This window comes from Haliotis rufescens, unplaced genomic scaffold (assembly GCF_023055435.1).
Source record: "Haliotis rufescens isolate VD_foot unplaced genomic scaffold, xgHalRufe1.0.p SCAF_19, whole genome shotgun sequence".
Classification (NCBI taxonomy): Eukaryota; Metazoa; Mollusca; class Gastropoda; order Lepetellida; family Haliotidae; genus Haliotis; species Haliotis rufescens.
This window is the reverse complement of record NW_025963879.1, coordinates 15263868-15288310: the sequence shown is the minus strand read 5'-3', so window position 1 is coordinate 15288310 and position 24443 is coordinate 15263868. Positions and strand designations below refer to the sequence as shown.

Genomic DNA, 24443 nt, shown 5'->3' with positions numbered 1-24443 from the left:
AAGAACCTCTAATGTATACGCATTCTTTGTTCTTATGCTCTAGAACTAGTCTCGCTCCTCAGCATAGGGAAAGAACCTCTAATGTATACGCATTCTTTGTTCTTATGCTCTAGAACTAGTCTCGCTCCTCAGCATAGGGAAATAACCTCTAATGTATACGCATTCTTTGTTCTTATGCTCTAGAACTAGTCTCGCTCCTCAGCATAGGGAAAGAACCTCTAATGTATACGCATTCTTTGTTCTTATGCTCTAGAACTAGTCTCGCTCCTCAGCATAGGGAAATAACCTCTAATGTATACGCATTCTTTGTTCTTATGCTCTAGAACTAGTCTCGCTCCTCAGCATAGGGAAATAACCTCATGCTGTGGACTCTTAATTAGCCCGCGGGGAGGGCGGGGGAAGGAAGACACTGACAATAAAATAAGGTTTTAGTGATTGAAATGGAGATAATTAAACCAACATTTTTCAAGCAATCAGACAGCAGCACAACTCATTTTTTACTTTTTTTCACGGGCAGTCGACAATATTACAGCTTTAAACCGACCCACACTATCCCGACACGGTGACTCATTCTCATTTTGTGTCCTCAAACTCGATACCACGTGATATAAGATAACGGCCGATTGCCAGTGTTTCACTGACCCAAGTTTCAAAGGTAACAAAAAAGGACCAATATCACGAATGTATTATGAGGTGTGGTGAAGTAAGGTTTAACGTCGCGTTCAAGATTATTGCACGTACATGTACATATAGCGATATGCATGCACGTGTGCATGTGCGTGTGGCTGCTTGTACTAGTCCGGACTTTATAGTACTTGCTCACTGAGATACCATGCCGCAGTTTAACACGAATGCCCCACTCAGACACAGTACTGTAATAAATATGTTCAATAGTATTATCAGTCATAAATAATGCTAATATTTTGTTTTAGTCACTGTAATAGATATGTTCAATAGTATAATCAATCATGAATAATGCTGTTATTTTGTTTTAGTAACTGACATAGATTTCTTTATGGTTGTATCGTTTAATAACACATGCCTAACTTTAGTTCCTATGTTTGTTTTTATTGTTTAACAAGTTAAGCAATTATGGAAATTTAAGTTTACATTTGGAACAGTGCAATAAAGCAAGATGGAGAAATGAACTCGAATGTATTATAACTAGCATCAGAGATATAATTATTGTTAGTAACAGGTGTGACTCGTGTAAGATGACCCCGATTATGTTTCTAGGTTTGTCAGCACCATACCCGTGCTCGTGAGTTTCCCCGAAGTGGTAAACGTTTGTGACCTGCATCACTTCTGGCTTTCCTCCCACATTAAGCTGATACGCCGCGATATAACTGGAATACTGTTAAAAGCGGCGTTAAACCAAACTCACTCACTCCTTCACTCATGTAAGATGACAATCTCCTGACACCATGATGAGCTAAGATACCATGGCATGTTTCACACCCTGAGTCGTGGCGATACTGTACGTGACTGAAGGCAGGTGCTGTTAATATTAGCATACGGAGAAATCAGAAGGTCTGTCATGATAAGGGGACATTAATATTATCTGAACTGAACTTGAATAACACAAGCCTTACAAACAGATCACTTTATCAGATAGGTATCACACAGTCCTTCGAATCTGTTGTGTGTTATGCCAGGGACAGGTCACTGTTAACTAATGTAGACTCTTTAGACAATATATATGTTGTTTTCGCTTAATATAAACCTGTAGTTTTTTATTTTATTTTCATATACGAATTTCGCATGAGAAAATGAACTATGTTCTATATGGACATGATAGTGCGTGTGCGCTTGTACATATGTTACACATTTGCTTAAAGAACCTTCATGGAGCGACAAAGTAATAGTCTTAAGATAATATAACCGTCAAAAATAACAGTTTAATGGAACTGTTTAGAGGCCGATGATTAAAATATTATTTTTGGTTGGTCATACTCTATGTAGCCAAATGCCTTCTTTGATTGATTGAGTTGGTGAGTATGATTTTACGCCGCTTTAAGCAATATTCCAGCACTATCACGGCCATCAGAAATGGGCTCCACACATTTTACCCGTATGGGGAATCGAACCCGGGTCTTCGGAGTGACGACCGAACGCTTTTCTTTAATTGAAGCTTCTGTAGTGTCATATGTATTTATCCTGTGTGCACTTACGTAGATGCAATATCTTTATGTGTGGTGCTGCGATTTCTTGTTAATTCAGGTTTAGTGACATTTTGCTTGACACTTGTTGTTCTCATAGACTGTTATTAGTAGTTACTTTCGTTGAGGCGCCTAAGGTGCGGAGTACATCCTGATTTGATCCTAGTTGGCCAGCACTATACGCTTGATCCTGCGTAGACCAGAGAAACCGCCTCATTTGTTTTAGATATATGCATACAGATTCAGAGATACTATTCAGATGCCTGTATGACAAGAGGCTTCAACGTTCCAATAGTCATCGTCTACAGTTCAGGTATAATCGAGCATGCTCTTTCTTGCAAGATTCCAAAGGGTGTCGTTCGACTCTTGCTCTAAAGTTGTTTGATCAGGTTCACAACATTCAAGACCTTAGTGGAGAAAGTGTTGGGTAGACATGTGGATGACATATCCAAGTGTGTGTAGGTAATCTGTGTTTCCTTATAGATTGTACAAATGTGTATATAATGGTTTATTCTCAGGAAGGTGACACCTCGCGGGGTGTATAAACAAAACGCTTGAACGGTTCACCTCTTGGTCAGGTAATCACTTAACTTGATCAATGGCCATGGTGTGCTGATTTAAGGCTTAGGGAAAGTTGAAAAGGAATGAGGAAAGAATGAACTATACACCGGTAACATTTATTTTATTTTTATTTAAGAATACCCTGAAATGCCATAATAAAAGACCAATTTTAATACATTTTACAATTCTAGTACAGATCTTTGAAAGGCTTTTAGAAGTGATGCACATAAGGAAGGGAATATATGGATGTCAACTTCCTTATTATGAGGAACACAACGTTTCGGAGTATATGATTCATCCGATGAAGGAGTAAGCATATACTCCGAAACACTGTGTTCCTCATAATAAAGAAGTTGACACCCATATATTCTCTTCCTTAATTCTAGTACACATTCAAACTAAGTTCATACACAGTTCATACACAGTTGCAATAACTTATAATTAAGTACAAAAACAGCATTGTCTGCGTAGTCGATGGTTGTGATGTCATCTCGTGACAGCCTGTCTTTCAGTGTATTCAGGCGCCGGTTGATGTCTTGATACTTCTTTCTTTTTGGTGAAAGACGTTGTTCGGCAGTGTACTGGACCAACTGTATTTCATTCTTCTTCTGCTTGGCGGACAGGAAGCTGATAAGCTTGCCGATGATTTTATCGAGTCGCCCATGACAACCCTCCAAATGGTTACAGACCGCCTCCGTGGTCTAGTGGTAGAGCGTCCGCAATCAATGTGTTATTATAGATTGTATAGAAGTGCATATAATACCTCTGTTTAGTATGTGCGTACATTTATGTCTGTTTCGAGATAGTACAGCGGTGTGTGTATTCTGTGTGAATGTAGTATGTATGTTGCCTGAGTGTATGTAGTATGTGTGTCTATGTAGTCCGTGTTTACATGTGTGATATTGCTAGAATATTGCTAAAAGCGGTGTAAAACTCACTCACTCACTCAATCACTGTGAAACTGGGGATTTCATGAAATCCCTGAAATATTCTGTGAATTGGTGAATTTACCTAATATAATGTTCAGTGATTTCATATATTTCCTGAATTACTTTGACATGTACAATGACATTTTGTGCAGTATGTCCCATACATATATAATTGCCTTGATTAAACAAAAAAATGCACAACAAAAACATACGTAGGTCAAATTCTTTATTCTATCTGAATCAACTCTTACACTCCATACACAGAATACAAAATGTTTACGTATTGCAGCAGTTGAAGCTGTTACACTTCAGTTATCTCTCGTTATCTCACAGTGAGTGGGTGAGTATGGTATTACGCCACTCTTAGCAACATTTCAGCAATATCACGGCCGGGAGACACCAGAAATGGGCTTCACACATTGTACCCATATCGGCAATCGAACAGGGGTCTTCGGCGTGACGAGCGAATGCTTGAACCACCAGACTACCCAACCGCCTTCCTAGATTCACAATATTACTGTAACATGTACAACGTGACATTGCACTGTGACTGTGGTTCCTTAATCCGGACGATTTTAATGGACCGCTACCCTCCGGATTACCGGGGTGCCCCTATATATTCTTGGCAAAACAGAAAAACTCCAACGTGCGTAATGCATTACAACCTTAATCCGGATGGTACTGTTCATAGTGATAGTGTGCAGATTAACACGTTCTTCATCGATGCCACGGAGTGAAGGAGCAATTGAAACATTACATGTCGAAATAATGTGTTAATGAAAAACAAAAAAAAACAAAAAAAGTAGTTAAAATATTTCATAAGATTTACGAAAAAGTAAAAGTACAGGGCCACAGAATGAGCAACACCAACACATAATGCAAGTGAGTTTTTGATCTTGCACAATTGTTTTTCGACATTGAAGTTTTGAAACTTTACCGAAAGTGCCACAAATATGTGTAAACATTACAACAGTCTATCTACCGGAAAGAGGGCATTCAGGAATAACGGGAAACCAGTTCAAAGTCGAATAAAACAAATAGATATTCTCCTCTCCATGTAGCATAAACGCAGACTGCATTCATGTTGTCTCTGGTATAATCAACAGGAACTGAGACAGTGGGATGAACACCCCATTGCAGCCTCACTATGCTTCTGCGATAGTTTCAGTTCATTTCATGTCATTTTGGTCGAGAAGGTGAGACAACAACGATAAGTGATGCTTAAAAGAAGTAGCAAGCTAAGCAAAATATTGAATCACCGTTAATCCAGAAATCATCAGACCCGTGAAGATCCGGGGTAGAATAGGTCTTCAGCAACCCAAGGCTACTATGCTTGTCGTAAGAGGCGACTAACGGGATCGGGTTGTCAGGCTCGCTCGCTTGGTTGATACATGTCATCGTATCCCAATTGCGTGGATCGATGCTCATGATGTTAATCTCTGGATTGTCTGGTCCAGACTCGAATATTTACTGTCCTCCGTCACATAGCTGGAATATTTCTGCGTGCGATCTTAAACAACAAACAAACAAATTATACGTCCGGCGTTTTGAAATAAACAAAGTCTAAATCTCACATCCGATAACTTTCATTACAAAGTTTGGCTCTTTTCTTATTTTACAATGTACGTAGGTCATACCTTTATTCGGGGCGGTCGGGTAGCCTAGTGGTCAAAGCCTTCGCTCGTCACGCCGAAGACCAGGGTTCGATTCCCGACATGGGTACAATGTGCGAAACCCATTTCTGGTGTCCCCCGCCGTGAATATTGCTTTATTTGTGAATTTACTTCATCTGCACAGTTCTGTGAGGTGCAGATGCAGATTCAAAGTCCGAAGTCATAGTCCGGCTTTCCAGCTTTGGTTGTTTCTATGAAATGAATGTGTGCCGGTGTGTCCCAACGACATTGCTGTACAGCTGGTACCTTGCCCATGTTTTCAATCCACTTGGTAAGCTTGGGGTACCGATCAGCTGTCACCCTCGCTTCCTTCACTAACTGGGTCACAGCGTCAAACCTTTCAACGTGAGGCCAGATCATTAGGTCAACCATCTGAACAGAACTGCCTGAAATGTAAATAGATGTAAATAAACTTTAAAAATATTTGAAGCAGATGTTTACGCACCTTCCCCGGTCGGAAGGTGGGTGGCTGGGGGGAGGCTCTCATGAGGTGGTTAGAGCCACACCCTCTTAAATACACCCTCTTATAACGCAAACATTTGTACAGGAAGATTTGGGGGTTATAACCATGGTGGTGTTATAACCAGGGAAGCTATTCTTACCAGTCAAAATGAAGTCATACATAAATACATATACAATTAATAAAAATCATTCAAAAATTCATTCAACAAGTACATGCATAAGTAATAGAAACAAATATAACATTCTACGATGTTTGCGATAAACTGAACAGGTAAGTAAGTGAATAGTAGTAGTAGTAGTAGCAGTAGTAGTAGTAGTAGTAGTAGTAGTAGTAGTAAGAGTAGTAGTAGTAGTAGTAGTAGTAGTAGTAGTAGTAGTAGTAGTAAGAGTAGTAGTAGTAGTAGTAGTAGTAGTAGTTATGTGAAGACTCCCCAAAACTGCATCCTTCTGCTTTAAACAGATTGTCAGAAGGGCTGTATTCATGGTAGCAAACCCGGTACTCTCCAAATGTCAGTCAACAGATTGGGAGGTACCAAACAATGGAGAGTCGGACTGCATATTTGCCATGTTTTTCCTGAATCTTGTCAATCACATTAGTGTCAAAACGGACACAAAATTCAATTACATAAAAGATTTTATTGGATTTATAAAAAAGGACAAGATCAGGTTTGTTGGCCTGGATACATCTGAGGATGTATACGGGCCTATTCCAAAGAAATTTATATTTATCATTTTCCATGACGCCCTGTACATATTCTGGGTCGTACCATGGATGGACCTCTGTGTCAAAACCACAAGCATTGCGAAGACGGTAATAAAATTATCTGTCCAATCCATCTTGTCGCTTAAGATACTGTGTTTGTGCTAAGGCGGGGCAGCCACTGACAATGTGTTGGACAGTATCATTAAATTCATAACATAATCTACATTTCATATTTACGTTTTGTTTTCGTGGAACTCACTGGTACGCGTGAATGAGAGTGTATTTAATAATTCCTTTTGTGATTTGGTGACAGAAAAGTGGGTGAGGGAACACTGTAAGGATAAAGTGGATCATAGTAAGGTATGAGGAAGACATACGATTGCTGCTGGGTCGAATTTTGAATCACATCTGAGCAAATGTAGCGACAGTTAGTAGATAGATAATGTTCGGACCGGCGACGTTTAAATATGTGCAACGTTAATATATAAATTATTTGAAACTGAAAAAAATGTTTTCAAAATAAAAATGTTTTCATAAACTGGCACTTGGTATAAAATGCACCTTAACAGGATGTACGTAGTAAACAAATACTTGTATTAAGAACTCTCAACAATGCTGGGCTTATTAAATGACATTGGAGTTGATACATCACTGAGAGGACCTTGCAGCAAAATTTTACAAATTACGTCATGGGGAATTGTGACGTTTTTGAAAGTATGTGATACTGAATCATAAACGTACATGTTGGCCCAAATATATTTATTTCAAAATAATCCAAGATCCCTCAAACTATCAAATGTACTGTCCCTTACGTTGAAGTTGTTGTTGCGTTTGGTGTTACGTCTTGGAGGTCACTCCATGTAATCAGTCAGCTAAAGTCATATCACCATTTCTAAGCCAAATCTTTTTCGTAAAACATATGGGAATTTATTCTCACCACCAAAGAACGGGGTCCCTCTCTCTGCAAGGGCCTTCTCCACTGGATCAAGAGCATCATAAAACCCCTTAATTGCGTCCTTTGGGGCAAAAGATATCTTGTAAAAATGGGCCTCTGTCTGAAAGAAAACAGTAGAATGATAGTAGAGGACACTCATTAAAATACATTCACTTCGATACGAAACCTATCTTCAGGAAGATCTGATGGAACCTCAACAGAAGGTCGAGTCAGTTGACATTCTCAATCAGCCAATCAACGTCGAGGCTTCTAAATTCACGTTACGGGTGAGCGAAGCATTCAGACTAGCAGTTTTGTTTTTGTATCTCGAAAACGAACTAAGACGACCACTTCCGAATGTTGATAATTAAGACTGCGCCATGTTATTGCGTTTTATACACCATGCCGTTCACTGCCATAGTTCTACACCCACGCGGGAATACCATCGTGTTTTGTGAATGTTAAGTGCAGTTCTTGTTTTATTTAACTTTTAAACCAGATTGTTACCTTTGAAAACAGTTCAACAATGATCCTGTCCAGTGCTCTCCTGTAAGGTTCCGAGGGCGTCAGTTTGTTGTTGGGGTACACTTCATCCAGGTAGTCAGCGCAGACCAGAGACTCATAGATCACCTTGTCGTCTTGTTCTAAGTTGGGAACATTGCCGGTGGGGTTCCTGTCCAGAAACCAAGATGGCTTCTGCTTCAAGTCAATATTCACTGTCTCGTGCCTGGTGGAATAAAATAACTTTTCAAACAATATCATTTTTTTCTAGAAAATGTTCTAATGCGCTGGAACCTATTTCGATATTTCAGCATAAGGGCAGAACCTCTTATGTATACCCTCTCGATGTTATATAATGCTCTAGATTTAGTCTCGCTCTCTCAGCATAGGGGCAGTAGTGTATACTGACACACTGGTTCCTTTATATTCCGGAACGAGTCTTGGTCTCTCAGCATACGGACAGAACCTCCAGTGTATATTCACTCTATTACCTTATGCTCTAAAACTAGTTTTGCTCTCTCAGCATAGGGTTAGAACATCTAGTGTATACTCACTTCATGTTCTTATGCTCTGGAAATGGTCCCCGTCTCTCAACATAGGGACAGAACCTTTAGTGCATACTTACTCTATGTTCTTATGAGCTAAAGCTAGTCTCGCTGTCTCAGAATAGGGGCAGAACCTCATGTTGTAAAGCCTTAATTTGCCCGGGGTGAGCGCCGGGAAGGCAGACGCTGAAACCAAAACAACTTGATTGAGTGAACCACAGCTAACCATTAGGAATAACCATAGAAACAGCATCTAGTCGTTAACATGCAATCCAACAGTCATCGGGGTACGATGAAACACTAGGGCAGCCAAGTGACAGAGTTGTTCTTTTCGAAAAGAGGCCATTCTCATACGTGCTCAGTTGACATCACCCGCTGTGGTCAATATCCATTACTTGGGTCCATAAAGAATGATGTTGCCCGAAATGTGGTCAATAATTGTTTTATTACACAACATAAGAAACACCAATATTTTAATTGCGTATTTTTCCTTTTCGCAAATGACAGCGAATCGCGCAGCAAAATTGTTTACCTTGGAGATGCTGCTTCACAGCAAACTTAACCGTACAGTCGCTGATTAGCTGAACATATATCTCCCTTTTTGAGTCCAATGGCTTAATCGCGCAGGGTAAAACAATTTTAGATCGCTGCACGGCAGTGTGGGCCTCAGAGGAAATCGTGTTTTAAAGAATGTCATTTAACCCTTTCTCAACCGATGAAACTACAAATGTAATATGTAAATGTAATGCAACTGGATTATTGCTGACTGCAACGTAAAAGAAGAGCAACATACATGTATTCTCCCATAACAGGGCTTGATCTTCAATCGCCAGCAGTGGTTTATTCGCAGTGGTTTATTTTTATTCACCCAATCTGATTGGCTTGTTGAGAGTGGAGAGCTTGTGTCATCGCGTTTTGATTGGCTGGCTAAAAATAATTGACTGCACTATTTTCGGTTCGGGGATACCCGAGGTCGCCTGGTACAGGAAATCCCCAGCTGGCAAAACATAACCGTAGTGACGATGTTTCCATCTCCGAAAGTTGGTGACCGAGAGAAAATTTGTGGGGGAAGAAGGGATGTGATATGTGGAGATATATCAGAGATTTTCGGCTTCCCAAAGTATGAGATTCAGTTGCAGAATGGGGAGACGGTAACCGAAGGGAGAAACCGCATCGATATTACGGGACCAGGTAGTCTAAGGTGAGCCACTCCGGTACATTCTTTACTTGGCGTTTTCAAGGCTAATAACAAAGCTAATGAAACAGTTAATTAATTCATGTAAAAATACTGATGAAATAGTGAAACAAACCATATTGTTTTTGGTATTTTTAAAGAAAATAACTATCAACCACATAATAAATGTCACGAAGTGTTGATCTAGACCCGATCGATCAAAAACATATTTCATAGTTTTATTAAAATAATCGAGACTTTAATTTCATATTTTAAGAAAATAAAGGCTCAAATAATTTGGATTTAAAGCAATACCCAATGTTATTGCAGGAAACGATCAATCTTTGCCGGACGGACTGTACATCTCACGACCAAGATGTTTTGCAGTTGTTTCCCCTTTCAACAGGTGGAGTTTATCCAGATCAATAGAATTAATTTATTTTGGCCTATAATTATTTGGGTTTTTTTTAAACATGAAGACTTCAATTAATTAAACATACTATCTCAGGACAATTAAGAAACTCATTATAAAAAACAACATTACCACGTCACGTTTAAACTTGAATGTATTAAGTCATACCTAAATCTATGTAAACTCAAAAAAGTAATATATGTATTTATATATTTTCTTACGATTTTGATTTCTTGTAGGGAGCAGACAAAATGATGAAGATAAACATGGTGGGCACCAATCAACCTTATAAGGTTTTTTTTTCAAATACATTTTTTTTTCAACAATGATTTACATTTATGCATCTTAAAATATATGTTGTATTTTAGATAGGATGAAATAATCTTATTTTAGTTTTAGTTTCTTAATTAGTTTTAGGTAGAAACTCAATATCACAGTTAATTATTTTCAGAATTAACAGACAAAACAGAGTATTAAAGACATGTAGAATTATGTTTGTCTCAAGTATATTCTTTAATCCAAAGATTTATTATTAACCATGTTTACTGAAAAAACAACACTTCTTTAATAATGCAATTGTTATATTATCATAGCAGATAAAGAGCCCAAATATGCATAGCTAGCTTAATTTTAATGATAATTATTTAGCATTTCTCTGGATGATAAACTGGACATATGACAAAATAAGAAATGTATTCTTATTTATTATTCTCCCATTACAAGGTTAACAGTGGGTTTTTACACATAATCTAATTGGCTGCCTGAGAGTAGAAAGCTGTGTCGCTATTTTAATCAGAGACCTGTAATTATTCTAATGTGTAATGTGTAAATTTTCAGAACATGGTAAGCAAAGAAAAACTCAAATTTATGGGTGATGAAGAAATGACCAACAAGAGGTCCTCTTATAACATTTTTCCATAAACCTCATTTCTTTACATTAGCAATGACTAATTTTAATTTTAATACTTTATACAAAAGAAATCATATATGTACAGGTAACTAAAATACAAATTTATTATGAGTCCTGTTTTCATGAAGATAAAAAGAAGAAAATGTTAATTTTAAATTACCTATTATCAGCAAGTCTTAACTTCTTATCTGATAAAATATGAATAGTATAAAGTTTGGAGGTAACTGTTGCAGTAAGATAACAATGTAACATTACAAGGGTATTAAAATGCAAATATTTGTAGAACTATTGAAATGATAATTTATTGTTTACATATATCCTATGTATTTATGTTTCACACACAATAAAGTATTGTGCTTGTCAAATTCACATTGTTTCTTGTCATTCACAAATATGGGGAAATTAGATAGCTCATTTAGTAACAGTTTTGGTGTCTTGATGTTAAATATTATGTTCAAAAGAAAAATTGTCCACTGAATATAATAAAAACACATGTGCTCACCATGTTCAGGAGTGGTTTCTAAACACGGGAAATCTTCAACTACGAGCTCGACTTTTTATGGCGTATTGTTATGGGAGTATTGTTGAGAATATTGCCCAGTGCAGTGTAAAACAACAAACAAACATCCACCTCCACACACTAAGCAACACACCCAACTTTACAGTTGATGCATAAAATGTATGCACACATAAAACTGTATTCATGTTGCACAAAGACATACCGTTATCATGTAACACTATTATCGCGTTTATTGAGGAAACAAGACACTCTTGAGCATGTACATATCTACACCAGCGACATAAAACAAAATGGTGATTTGAACTGAAATTCATCACAGTGTGTGTGTGTGTGTGTGTGTGTGTGTGTGTGTGTGTGTGTGTGTGTGTGTGTGTGTGTGTGTGTGTGAGGGAGGGAGGGAGTGGGGGGAAGGAGGTGAGATATGTCTGGAACATTAACACATTATTTTTCTTAGCTGCCATTGAATTTTTCAACTGCTCCTTCACTCGGTGACAATGATGAAGGGCATGTTAATCCGCACACTTCAACTATGTTCAGTGCATCCGGGATTGAGACGACATTGCATAACGCACGTCAGTGTTTTTTTTGGTTTGCCAGCATGTATACGAAACCCCGTTAATCAACTGAAATTGTCCGGATTAACGAATCACGGTCACAGGATAATTTCACGCTGTCACGTTACAGTTGTTAGGCCATGTAGGAATTTCAATAAATAGACATCGTGTGTTCTGGGTCTTTACCTGTGCATGGATAATAACAAGAGATAATTGAAGTGTAACAGCTTCAACTGTTGCAATACATAAACATTTTGTAATCAGTATACGGAGATTTTGACAAGGGTTGATTTGTTTTTGTGCATTATTTGTTTAATCATGGTAATATGTGGGATGAACTGCACAACATGTCATTGAACTTTATATATGGTCACCACGTTCAATAACAAATGTCCAATGGATCAAGGAATGAAGTTTTCTGAAGTTTGTTCGTGTGAAAGTGCTGTACAAAGTTGAACCATCAACTTGAGTATATGAAGCTTAAGTTAAACATCTTACACAAATTACAATGTTTTGACTTTGGTTATCTGAGCAGAAATTCTGATTCATATACATAAAGAGACAGATCAGCAAGTGGGGAAGCACAATTGGTGCCCACGGAGATGCCCACTTCTTGCCTTAATGTTGTACCCCCAAATTCTACATATCAATGAGGAAGTCAAGAATTTCACATATTGTTTTCTTAGTAAACTTCAGATGGCATTTGCTTTCATTTTTGACAAATCGCCCTGCGCCTCTGGAGGTAGATTTGTTACAGTATCTATGGTCACCACGTTTTCTAACACAAGCTTCATGGATCAAGGAATGAACTTTCCCTAAGTTTGTCATGTGGGATAGTGGTGTACATGTATAAGGTTGAAAAATCACATTTCTTCAGAATTCACATTGTATTTAATCCACTTGTCTCAAATACTTTCTGTGAATATGAAGAAAGTCCTTGATTGTTATAAAGAAGGGCAACACATCAATACTATCATTTGGCGTTTGGCCCTTCTTGTAACCATGGCTCCGGCGGCGACTTCGGGATGCCAGAAACACACTAAATGAATTGACGTTGCAATTGGCGGTTCCTTGGTTGGTTGAACTGCGAACGTCTTTTATTTTGTCACTGCATCCATATGTCATTACGCGCTAGAACACGTCTCCCTCTCTCAGCAAAGGGGCAGAACCGCTAGTGCATAGTTACACTATGTTCTTATGTGCTAGAATGAGTCTCGCTCTCTCAGGAAATCCACATAACCTCATGCTGTAGATAGAATTCTTAATTCTACCTAAATCAGTCCTTGTCAAAATCTCCGTATACTGAATACGTAATGTTTATGTAGTGCACTAGTTGAAGCTGTTAGACTTCATTTATCTTTTGTTATTATCCATGCACAGGTAAAGTCAGAACTCATGATGTCTATTTATTGAAATTCCTATATGGCCAAGCAACTTGTTTGGGGACTACATGAAATACTGAAATGTTGAGGGTACCGAATACCATCCGCAGGAAATTGCGCAATCTATGTTCTTTGCACGAAGTTTACTCTCACCAGTTTACTGTTGGTTCCACTGATTTCTTTCACCCTATCATTAGCACTTAAATAAATCAAACAGGTGAGTACATAACATTTATCTTTTGGTTTATGATTCTAATATGTATGTGTACGTACTTAGCTGCATTGCAATGCAAAGGCGTCCAAACAGTCATTTGCATCAGGCCTGTTATCAACAGGAACTTGAGGACGACGTGGAGCAACATCAATCTCCACTTCTTTGGCATGAGGCCAATAAACCCGAACAATCAGTTCCAGGAAGGCCTCGAATTTATCAAGTATTTTTGACGAGTAACGAATTCTTCAAAATGTAAAGGATACAACCCTTTGCCCATATTCTGTGTTGAGCTCAGTATGACATGATCAAATAACTAAACAATCAGTGAGCACTTGTCAGTGATAAGTTTCCCAAGCCATTCTGTTCCACATCCCAGGGGACCTAGCAGATTTCTTCCTCAGTTAACATACTGGCCTTGTATATGGTATAAAACATTGTATACGAAGCAAACGCTTCAATGCATCCAACTATGACTATAGTGTTTGTATGAGCCCCTGTTTCGCTAGCTTTGCAACTGAGTGATGTACCATAAGATACTTAAAATCTTCCCAACCAACAGGTTGATTGCAGTATGATGAGTCTTTCTCTTTCTAATTTGTAGACCCATCATCAAACGTTTCTGAAGACATTTGATTTCTTTCATTGACACTGGGCCTATTCTTGTCCTTACTTTGTGCAGTTCCAATGGTTACCGAAGGAAGGGCAACACACCTTCCAAATCGATGTAAGGTGGCCTTCGTCCTTTCTTGTGATCATGGATGTGTCGGCATCTTTGGAATGCCGGAACTCAGTAAATACATTCATGTTGCATTAGTTATGACTCAATAGTTGGAAAGACTGTGCACGTCACTTACTTTGTCATTGAATCCACTTGTCATTGCTGTACACGACAGTATTTAATCCAATGTTGTCTCTGTAATTTTGGTGAGGCTATTAAATGGAGCAATATTTTCTCTGATACCCTTACCTTCATGCAAAGGATGGAGTGATTCTCTATAAATATTAGCTTTGGCGGTAATGCGGCCGTCAAATCGGCTGTTCCAAGTCAGAGGCGATAATTGTCACCCTAACTGACCAATCAGAATCGAATAACTTCAACTTGTATTTATGTAGTATTAATATTTTCTAGTTTCATCTACCCATATGGACAAGAAAAGTTCCCTTGTATTCCATGCTTGTGGAGAGAGCCTACTGAAGAGGATCAGGAAGTCAGGATCCGTGGCAAAGTTGACTGAATGTTGTCGTAGACATGCTGTCAGGCACTGGTTTTTCTGGTCAACCCTTGGACATTTGCAAGCCGCCATGATATAGCTGGAATATTGCTCAATGTGGCGTTTGAAGGCAATCAATCTCCAATTCACTTTAGTGTCGCAATACCTAGTAGCATCTTTACCCAAAACGTATCCCTTCCTCATATTTATAGTAACAAATGAATTAGATAAACCAATACCAAATCTTGTTTTTGATGACCAAGCTTTATTATTGAAGCACTACAAGTGTATGATTTCATATCTGATCAAACAACCAACGATCTTACACTGGCAAATGAATGTTACCTTCCGTAAAACCCTGCATATGTACATTAGCTCGGAGCACCAGGATCGTATGTCTTTGAGATCAAATTGCAGATGTGACCTCACCTTGGCTCTAAGATCCTCGGTGATATCATGAAAAGAATTATTGCCAAATGGACATGTATATGTAATTAAAATAACAATCTTAAAACGTAGATCTGTCTGTGACAATGTCCTTGACCCAAGATGAATTTTCTTCTAGACCAAAAATCCCCCCAAATATCAGCTTGGATCAAAGACTTGCACAAGTTCCAATATTGAAATACAACCATAATTCCTAAAAAAAATAGTTCAAAGTTTTAGCGCTTTTGTTGCATTTTAGCAGTACCTCAGTCTTAAGTTTTATTACAAGTCAAAAGTTTTGAAATAAACAAATTCTTGCTTTCGTTCACAAAAACACATCCGGTAACTTTCATTCCAAAGGTTAGCTCATTTCTGAAGTGACACTCCATGAAGGCATGAGAATATGCAGATTCAATAGCTATGTTGTGTTGTAATCTGCACAGTTCTGTGAAGATATATATGCAGATTCAAAGGCCAACGTCATAGTCTGGTTTTCCAGCTTTGGCTGTTTCTATGAAATGAATGTGTGCCGCTGTGTCCCAGCGACATTTCTGTACAGCTGGTACCTTGCCCATGTTTTCAATCCACTTGGTAAGCTTGGGGTACCGATCAGTTGTCACCCTCGCTTCCTTCACCAACTGAGCCATGGCGTCAAATCTTTCAACGTGAGGCCAAATCGCGAAGTCAATCATCTGAACAGAGCTGCCTGAAATGTAAATAGATGAGATTTAAAAGGAATAATGTTTGAAATATTTGCAGCAGATATTTATGCGCTACCGTGCACGGCGGGTACGGATCCCAAGGGAAAGTCAAGGGGATAGGACTACACCTATTTCAAAATTATATATTGACCCAAATGACCACCAACATCAAACTACCGTTTTATTGAAATACCTGAGTGTGTACATCTTTGTCTGATACCGGTAAATTTAGAACATCCAGCAGAATAAGTGAACAGTGTGTGTTTTTGTAATACCCAGGGCCACATTATTATTCTTATTATTATTATTTACAGATTAAAATATAAAAAAGAGCAAAGAGGGTTTGGTGATCCTGGCACGGTCAGGCTGGTTAGGCTCATCATCAGCTCAGGGCCTGTGTGCCCACTCTACACGCAGCCCAGATAGCGAATGGGACATCTCCCAGGAACTGCTGCCTGGTCGAACCCACCAAGAACTTTTCAGAGATCGCGAAGCCTCCCCAACACTGCAGCCTACTGCATTACCCAGATAGTCAGAAGGGTTGTATTCCTGGTAGCAAACCCGGGCACTCTCCCACTGTCAGTCAACAGATTTGTAGGTACCAAACCTAAGGCACCGAGAACAATTGGGAGTCGGACAACTTGGTACTTGGATGCAAGTGTGACATTTCGAAATCGAGGTCTGCATATTTGCCATATTTTTCCTAAATCTTGCCAATCACATTAGTGCCAAAAGGGGCAGAAAATTCAATAATATATATGATTTCATTGGATTTATCAAAAAGGACAACATGAGGTTTGTTGGCCTGGATACGTGTGAGGCTGAATACGGGCCTATTCCAAAGAATCTTTTATTTATTATTTTCCATGACGCCCTCTACATATTCTGGGTCGTACCATGGATGGACCTCTGTGTTAAAACTACAATCATTTCGAAGACGGTAATAAAATGATCGAGCCACCCCATCATGTTGCTTAAGATACTGTGTTTGTTCCAAAGCTGGGCATCCACTGACAATGTGTTGGACAGTCTCATTAAATTCTTTACATAATCTACATTTCATGTTTACATTTTGATGCAAAATCACACATTGACGGTTTCGAGTGGGAAGTGACTGGTCCTGAGCAGCAATCAGAAAGCCTTCTGTTTCACTCTTCAGGCCAGCCGACTTCATCCAAGCGACGGGCTCTGCAGGGTTGCTGACACTGTGGTCGTTCAGAAAGCCTCTCCTTGAAAAAGTCTGGGCCGATTTGATATGGCACTTCGGTTGGTTAACACTAATTTCTGTACCGTCCAGCAGTACAGAACCATCAACAAAATTGAGATTATGTCCCACATTCTTGGCTCGTTTTAGAAAACTGTGGAATGCCTTGTTTTCATCATGAGTCTTGACATGCTTCACAAGAGGATCATCAGACAAATAAATGTGTGCAATGTGATTTTATCACGAAGAGCCTCCACATTAATCATACCACGCACTCCCATCATATTATTGTTGTTGTTGTTGTTGGTGTTGTTGTTGTTATTTTTAGTATAACACTTAATAAGGTTACGGAAAGGGACGAAGTGCTGACGGGCCTTTACATATGATACGAGCAGCCATGATGTCACCTGACTTCAGTCTGCGGACACTTACGAGTGGTCACGATATCATTTGGCACATTCGTCTTGTTCGGTAATCTACAAGATCCAACGTGATAAAAAAAAAATAGCCGAAATGGCGCGAACCGAAATCGACACCAAACGTCAATTGTCAAGTTGACGATTACGCATGAACGGCAAGGTGTTCAATAATTCCTTGAGTGATTTTGTGACATAAAAGTGTAGGAGGCAACCCTGAAAGCGAATGAGAGAGTGAGTTGGGTTTCACGCCGCTTTTAACAATATTACAGTTATATCGCAGCGTGTCAGTTTAATTTGGAAGAAAAGCCCGAAGTGATGCAGGTATCAGACGTTTACCACTTCGGTTAAATCCACGAGCACGGGTATGGTGCTGACAAACCTAGAAACATTATCGGGACGAACCGGGATTCGAACAACAATAACAGGCGAATCGCGGCGCCTGAGACGACTGGGCCACCCGTGCACCCGAACCCTGAATGGATGACGTGGGCCATGGTAAGGAATCAGGAAGACCCGGGTATTGCTACTGGGTCGAAGTTGAATCATATCTGAGCATTTGTAGCTTTTAGTAATAGACAGATAGTGATTATTGGAAATATGAATGCTTTCATAAACCGTAGCTGGCAGTATGTAGAGAATTGTATGCAGATCCGATGACCCCAGCAACTCTGCTGCTAGGCTAACGTCAGAGGGCGTTGTTTCGCCAGTGTATCTTGCAGCAAAATTTCACAAATTACATGAAGTTTTCTTAAAGTTTGAGTTAATTAAGGAATTAACATTAACAACGTACCTAAATTATTTTCTTTCAACATAATCCCAGGCATCTCAGAATATCAAATTTACTGTCCCTTACGATGAAGTTGTTGCGTTTCGTATTATTTCACCCGTTCGCTAAAGTCATAATCACCATGTTTACGCCAAATGTTTTTCTTTAAAAATACGTGAAAATTCTTACCACCAAAGAACGGAGTACCCCTCTCTGCGAGAGCCTTCTCCACTGGACCAAGAGCATCGTGGAATCCCTTTATAGCATCCTTTGGAACATCTTTGCCATAAGCTATCTTGTAAAAAAAGGTCACTGCCTGAAATATATAACATGTGTATGAGAGTAGGGGAGACGTGACTTCTGACAGTAGTATGTCACAGTCGTCTAAAGGGTCGTAAATGGTTGCGTCCCTTAGTCGTGCTAGGATCCGCAGGTAGCTGGGTCAAATCCCTACTGCATACTAATTCATGATCCTTGGTTTGTCAACGCCATACTTGTCTTCGTTGGTTTCTCCAAATTGGTAAATGTCAAGGGTCGGCATCAATTTAGGATCTAATCTCAACCTTGATATACCTGACATACTACCGGAAAACCCGCTCACTCACTGCTCTCTTTTAAGGAAAATACTATTATGTGGCCATGTGAATCCTATTTCGAACGTTAAAGAGTTTGGATGATACATATTTCGTTTTATAGTCACCACTACTTATCGTTGCTTTGTACAAGAACACCACACACGGGTCAACTAGGCTTATTCCGCTCCTTTACATTGTCCCTCGAGCAGCAACAGTTTTATTTAAATCCCCAGGAAGAAATTACGGTACCTCCTTAGAAGGTCCAGTCAGGTGAATTGTTTAATTAGCCAATCAGGTTTCTAATTTTCGGTACGAATGAACGAAGCATTCAAACCAGCATATTTGATATCTGTATTTCGAAAACGAACTAAAACGACCAGTTCCGAAAGTTGATAATTAAGGTGGCACCATTATATTGTGGGTGATACACCCTGTCGTTTCCCTGCCATGGCATCTACACCAAAAGTGAATAATAATATTGAAGGATCATTTGGGTTCAGTGTCAGTGTCTTTCTTGGTGTACAATTCGAAAGACTCGTTTTCAAAAGTGAAACTTCTTCTTTGCTCAAGATCTCATGTAACATATATCTAGATTCGGACGTCATATTTCGTTCAGGGTTCGCCTGATATTGCAGGAAATTACTGTGAACCGTCCAATATAGAATCCTGCCAGGTACTGACTTAAGGTCAATCAAACTGAATAGATCACAGTGAAAACACACGAAGTTTGACGAATCAATTTAGTAACACAACATCGATTGGCAACCCACGACACGGGTACGGTGATGACAAACGTAGAAACATAACCAAGCGAATCCAGGATTCGAACCACAGATGATCGGGTTCTAAGGGACGGGACTCGTGTGTTCACCATGATATACATTGTACTTGAAAGACGTATCGTATCAAATAAAACACCATCACTTAAAACATGTAACGTACCTTTTTCAAAATTAGATTCCGAACTGACTGAAAATTCACTATTGTTACTATGTGTTATGTATTTAACAAACCAGATTAACTCCTATCCTGTACATATGCTTGTCAACCATACTCTGTACATAACTTGCTTGATAACGGCGTTAGAACCTACACCGAAACGTCGCTCCCAATTGTAATAAAGAAGTTGTTCATCCATATATCTTATCCTTACTTAGTACTTCTAAATGCCTCTCAAAGAAATAAACCAGATTGTTACCTTTGAAAACAGTTCCACAATGAGCCTGTCCCGTGCTCTCCTGTACGGGTCCGAGGGGGTCAGTTTGTTGTTAGGGTACACTTCATCTATGTAGTCAGAGCAGACCAGAGACTCATAGATCACCTTGTCGTCTTTTTCTAAGATAGGAACAGTCCCGTTAGGGTTCCTGTCCCAGAACCAAGATGGCTTCTGTTTCAAGTCAATATTCACTGTTTCGTGTCTGGTGGAAAAACAAATGACGTTTTTTTAACAATATTCATCATAAATACAACGTCAAAATGTTTTAGAAAATGGAATACAACACGTTCAAATGCGATAGAACTAGCTACATACTATATATCTATAACATCAGCATCGAGGCCGAACGGAGGGTGGATTCTCACCGTTCTTTTGAGCTAAATCTAGTCTCGTTGCCTCGGTATTGGGGCCGAACGGTTAGTGTACACTCACTCTGTGCTCTTTGGAGCAAAACTTAGCCACGCTCTCTCAGCATACGGGTAGAACCTCGAGTGCTTTCCCAATCTATGTTCTTATGCGCTGGTTTAGTAGTTAGTTTCCTATTCGTGTTTTTCCTACTTTAGAAAACACAAATCTGTTCACTCACGAGGTTAGACAGTGTATACTTTCTCTTTGTTCCTATGCGGTAGAACTAATCTTCTTCTCTAAACAGAGGGACAGAACCTCACGTGTATACTCACTCTATGTTTTTATGTCCAAGAACTTGTCTCGTTCTCTCATCATAGGGGCAGAACCTCAAGTGTATACTCACTCTATGTTTTTATGTTCAAGAACTAGCCTCGTTCTCTCAGCATAGGGGCAGAACCTCAAGTGTATACTCACTCTATGTTTTTATGTTCAAGAACTAGCCTCGTTCTCTCAGCATAGGGGCAGAACCTCAAGTGTATACTCACTCTATGTTTTTATGTTCAAGAACTAGCCTCGTTCTCTCAGCATAGGGGCAGAACCTCAAGTGTATACTCACTCTATGTTTTTATGTTCAAGAACTAGCCTCGTTCTCTCAGCATAGGGGCAGAACCTCAAGTGTATACTCACTCTATGTTTTTATGTTCAAGAACTAGCCTCGTTCTCTCATCATAGGGGCAGAACCTCAAGTGTATACTCACTCTATGTTTTTATGTTCAAGAACTAGCCTCGTTCTCTCAGCATAGGGGCAGAACCTCATGCTGTAGATCCTTAGTTTGCCCGGGGTGAGCGCCGGGAAGGCAGATGCTGAAACCCAAAGTAACTTGATTTATTGATAAGCATGGAAATGACACCGAGTCTTGAATCACACAAATCAAAACGTCACCGGGGTACGATGAAACACTGGGGCAGTCAGGTGACAGCACGGAGTTGTATTTTCGGAGGAGGTCATCCTCATGCGTGTCTATGCTCAGCGGACATCAGATCCCTACTTCCTCTTTGACCATGGCGCCTATATGGATATCTCCCAGAATCTCAAGGATAGAGTGTAGTTGCCTACACAGGATATTTGGTCAAAACAATTTAACTTTTCAGTATTTATTACTTGGTTAATGGATCCACAGACTCTAAAAGTCAGAAAAGGTTGAATGTTTTCTTGGTAACACCGAACCTTGTCATGAACACACGAATACAACATCCGACATTCTTTCCCTGTCTTACAAGTGGTACGTGTTTATTACCCGTAAAGTTTCGCTTAAATACTTTTCACAGCTTCTCCAGTACTCTAAAACCTGTTTGCTTTGTTCACATGTAAACGCCAACGAGTTTAACATTCCTGTCACACTTCACAACGAGAGTCATCAGAAGATGACATATACCCCCGGTCTGGTGCAATTAGGAAATGGAGTTTCTCAACTTAGACCCCGAATAGCAGGCAAAACGAACCACTTTATCCCCTGATTAAAACATGTACTAAGGTGGGATGAAAAATCTTAAAGTTTTTATTTCTCCTCCTGACACGACACCCACCTCCGTTTCAGCTGTCTAACTTGTTTCCATGGAAACAGGAAAAAAATGAATTTTGAAAAGTTCCTGAATAGCAAAAGGCACCGCTTCAGCCCTTTGGTAATACATGTACCAAATTTGGATGAAAAGTCTTTCAAGTTTTGACCGTAAACGAAATACGGACAGACAGGCAGACGAACGTACGCCCGGACAGTAGGAGCAGATGTTGACTATACTCACGTCAAACACACAACTGGAAACAAAGGGACGCAACCCTGCACGACAAACCGACCCAAGCCCATTCAAATAATTGTGAAACTATCATCTTGCAACTGATACCTGATAACCTGAATAATGTGTTGGTGAGCCGTGTCTCTGAACCCTAACTGTCCAAATAGTCCAACGATAATACTTGAGATAGTTGTTAAACTGTCTAGTGGGTCTAGGCGTGGGTGTGGCGGTCGGTTAGCCTCGTGGTTAAATCGTGCGTATGATGTCCCGGGTTTGAGTCTTTATAATAGAGCTCATTCTTGGTATGCCCCACTCACTCACTCACTCACTCGCTCAATGTTTCCCTCCCCCACCCTCTCCCTCCCGAGCTCACTCACTCTAAAACAAAAAAGCTCCTTCCAGTAGTCTAACTCGACTGCTTCCTCAATCTTTCACCTCATTAATCATTCAGCCATTTAACCATTAAATAACTCAACTATACAACGCACTCGGGGCAGTGCATTAGTCTAGTGGTTATAGCGTTCGCTCGATTCCCAACATGGGGACAATGTGTGAGGCTCATTTCTAGACTATTTTACTGAAAGCGGCGTAAAACGGCGGGGCGTCTTTAAGGTTTTGTCGTGGATTAAATGTTATCTCACTGTATCGATTCCATACCAAATCATGCTTAATCATGTCATGCTAATATCCCAAAACCTTAACGGGAGAGCGCTAGGATTGAAAGACAGAGTAGATCCCAGGCACCCAGCGGTAGTTCTAGGAATGTCAGTGGAATGGATATGCCGTCCTTCCTCGATGGTGTGGATCGTTGCTCACTCTTCCACCCACTGGCCTGTCTGTTCCAAATACGATTATTGACGAAGTGATAATTACTGAATGTGACGTGAAACAAAGCAACAGTACTAGTTAACAGATGACAGTGTCACGACGGTCACGTGATCTAAGACGTGACAGACTTAACATCGGGTACTCACTCGTTGTGTAGGACTTCTCGGTCATAGCGATGTTGTGTGTGAATGAATTCAACTCAGTCCCTTCAGACTACTGAGAAATCAGAATACCTGTCACCATGATTTAGCACAATTAATCGTCGCTGTACGCTCCCGGAATGTTCTATATCTGCGCTTCATAACGCAGTGGCCGACTGAATGCATGCACTACAGCTCTCTCAAGGCCGCTCATGCTGATATCCTGTCTTTGTTTACACAGTTAAAATCGGACGCTGACTATGCAACTATGCCACCCCGTTACCGGACGATTGAGTTACCACTGATAAAGCTTAAGTGTGTGTGCTTCAGTGAGCTTGTGAAGATTGTGAAATTCATGAATGCCTAGCGTTTACATGAACTCACTGACCAAAACGGTCTTTTTAATGAAATTACTGAACTGTTTCACGAAATCATCAGTTCCACAATCTTACACTCTTCAAAAAAAAGAAACGCACAGGTAGATTTTTAGTAAATTTATTGTACCTGATAAAGTCGATATATTTAATTCAATATCAGAGATACAAATATGAAATTTTGGAGCTCGATCACATGTTGTCGTTGTACAAAGGCATTGAAACTGTTCATTGTCATGTCACATTTATGGATCAGAAATATGGACATTCCATAAAATATGTGCATTCCATAAAATATGGGCATTCCATAAAATATGTGCATTCAATAAAATATGGGCATTCCATAAAATATGTGCATTCCATAAAATATGGGCATTCCATAAAATATGTGCATTCCATAAAATATGTGCATTCCATAAAATATGGGCATTCCATAAAATATGTGCATTCCATAAAATATGGGCATTCCATAAAATATGTGCATTCCATAAAATATGGGCATTCCATAAAATATGTGCATTCCATAAAATATGGGCATTCCATAAAATATGTGCATTCAATAAAATATGGGCATTCCATAAAATATGTGCATTCCATAAAATATGGGCATTCCATAAAATATGTGCATTCCATAAAATATGTGCATTCCATAAAATATGGGCATTCCATAAAATATGTGCATTCCATAAAATATGGGCATTCCATAAAATATGTGCATTCCATAAAATATGGGCATTCCATAAAATATGTGCATTCCATAAAATATGGGCATTCCATAAAATATGTGCATTCCATAAAATATGGGCAT

At 39.4% G+C, this 24443-nt stretch overlaps 2 protein-coding genes across 2 annotated transcripts; both read right to left on the bottom strand.

Annotated features, from left to right (window-relative positions):
- Window positions 1-5084: 5084 nt before the first annotated feature.
- LOC124148243 (glutathione S-transferase omega-1-like) lies at window positions 5085-14937 on the bottom strand. The gene is made up of 5 exons (XM_046519232.2): window positions 14826-14937; window positions 8548-8653; window positions 7929-8148; window positions 7425-7542; window positions 5085-5708 (listed from the first exon to the last, which is right to left on the bottom strand). The coding sequence occupies exons 1-5, from the start codon at window positions 14935-14937 to the stop codon at window positions 5470-5472; spliced, it is 795 nt and encodes a 264-aa protein (XP_046375188.2). The 3' UTR covers window positions 5085-5469.
- A 152-nt stretch (window positions 14938-15089) lies between these two features.
- On the bottom strand, window positions 15090-23477 carry LOC125371568 (glutathione S-transferase omega-1-like). The gene is made up of 5 exons (XM_046519247.2): window positions 23268-23477; window positions 21258-21363; window positions 20134-20353; window positions 18550-18676; window positions 15090-15976 (listed from the first exon to the last, which is right to left on the bottom strand). The coding sequence occupies exons 1-5, from the start codon at window positions 23290-23292 to the stop codon at window positions 15738-15740; spliced, it is 717 nt and encodes a 238-aa protein (XP_046375203.1). The 5' UTR covers window positions 23293-23477; the 3' UTR covers window positions 15090-15737.
- Between the last annotated feature and the right edge of the window lie 966 nt (window positions 23478-24443).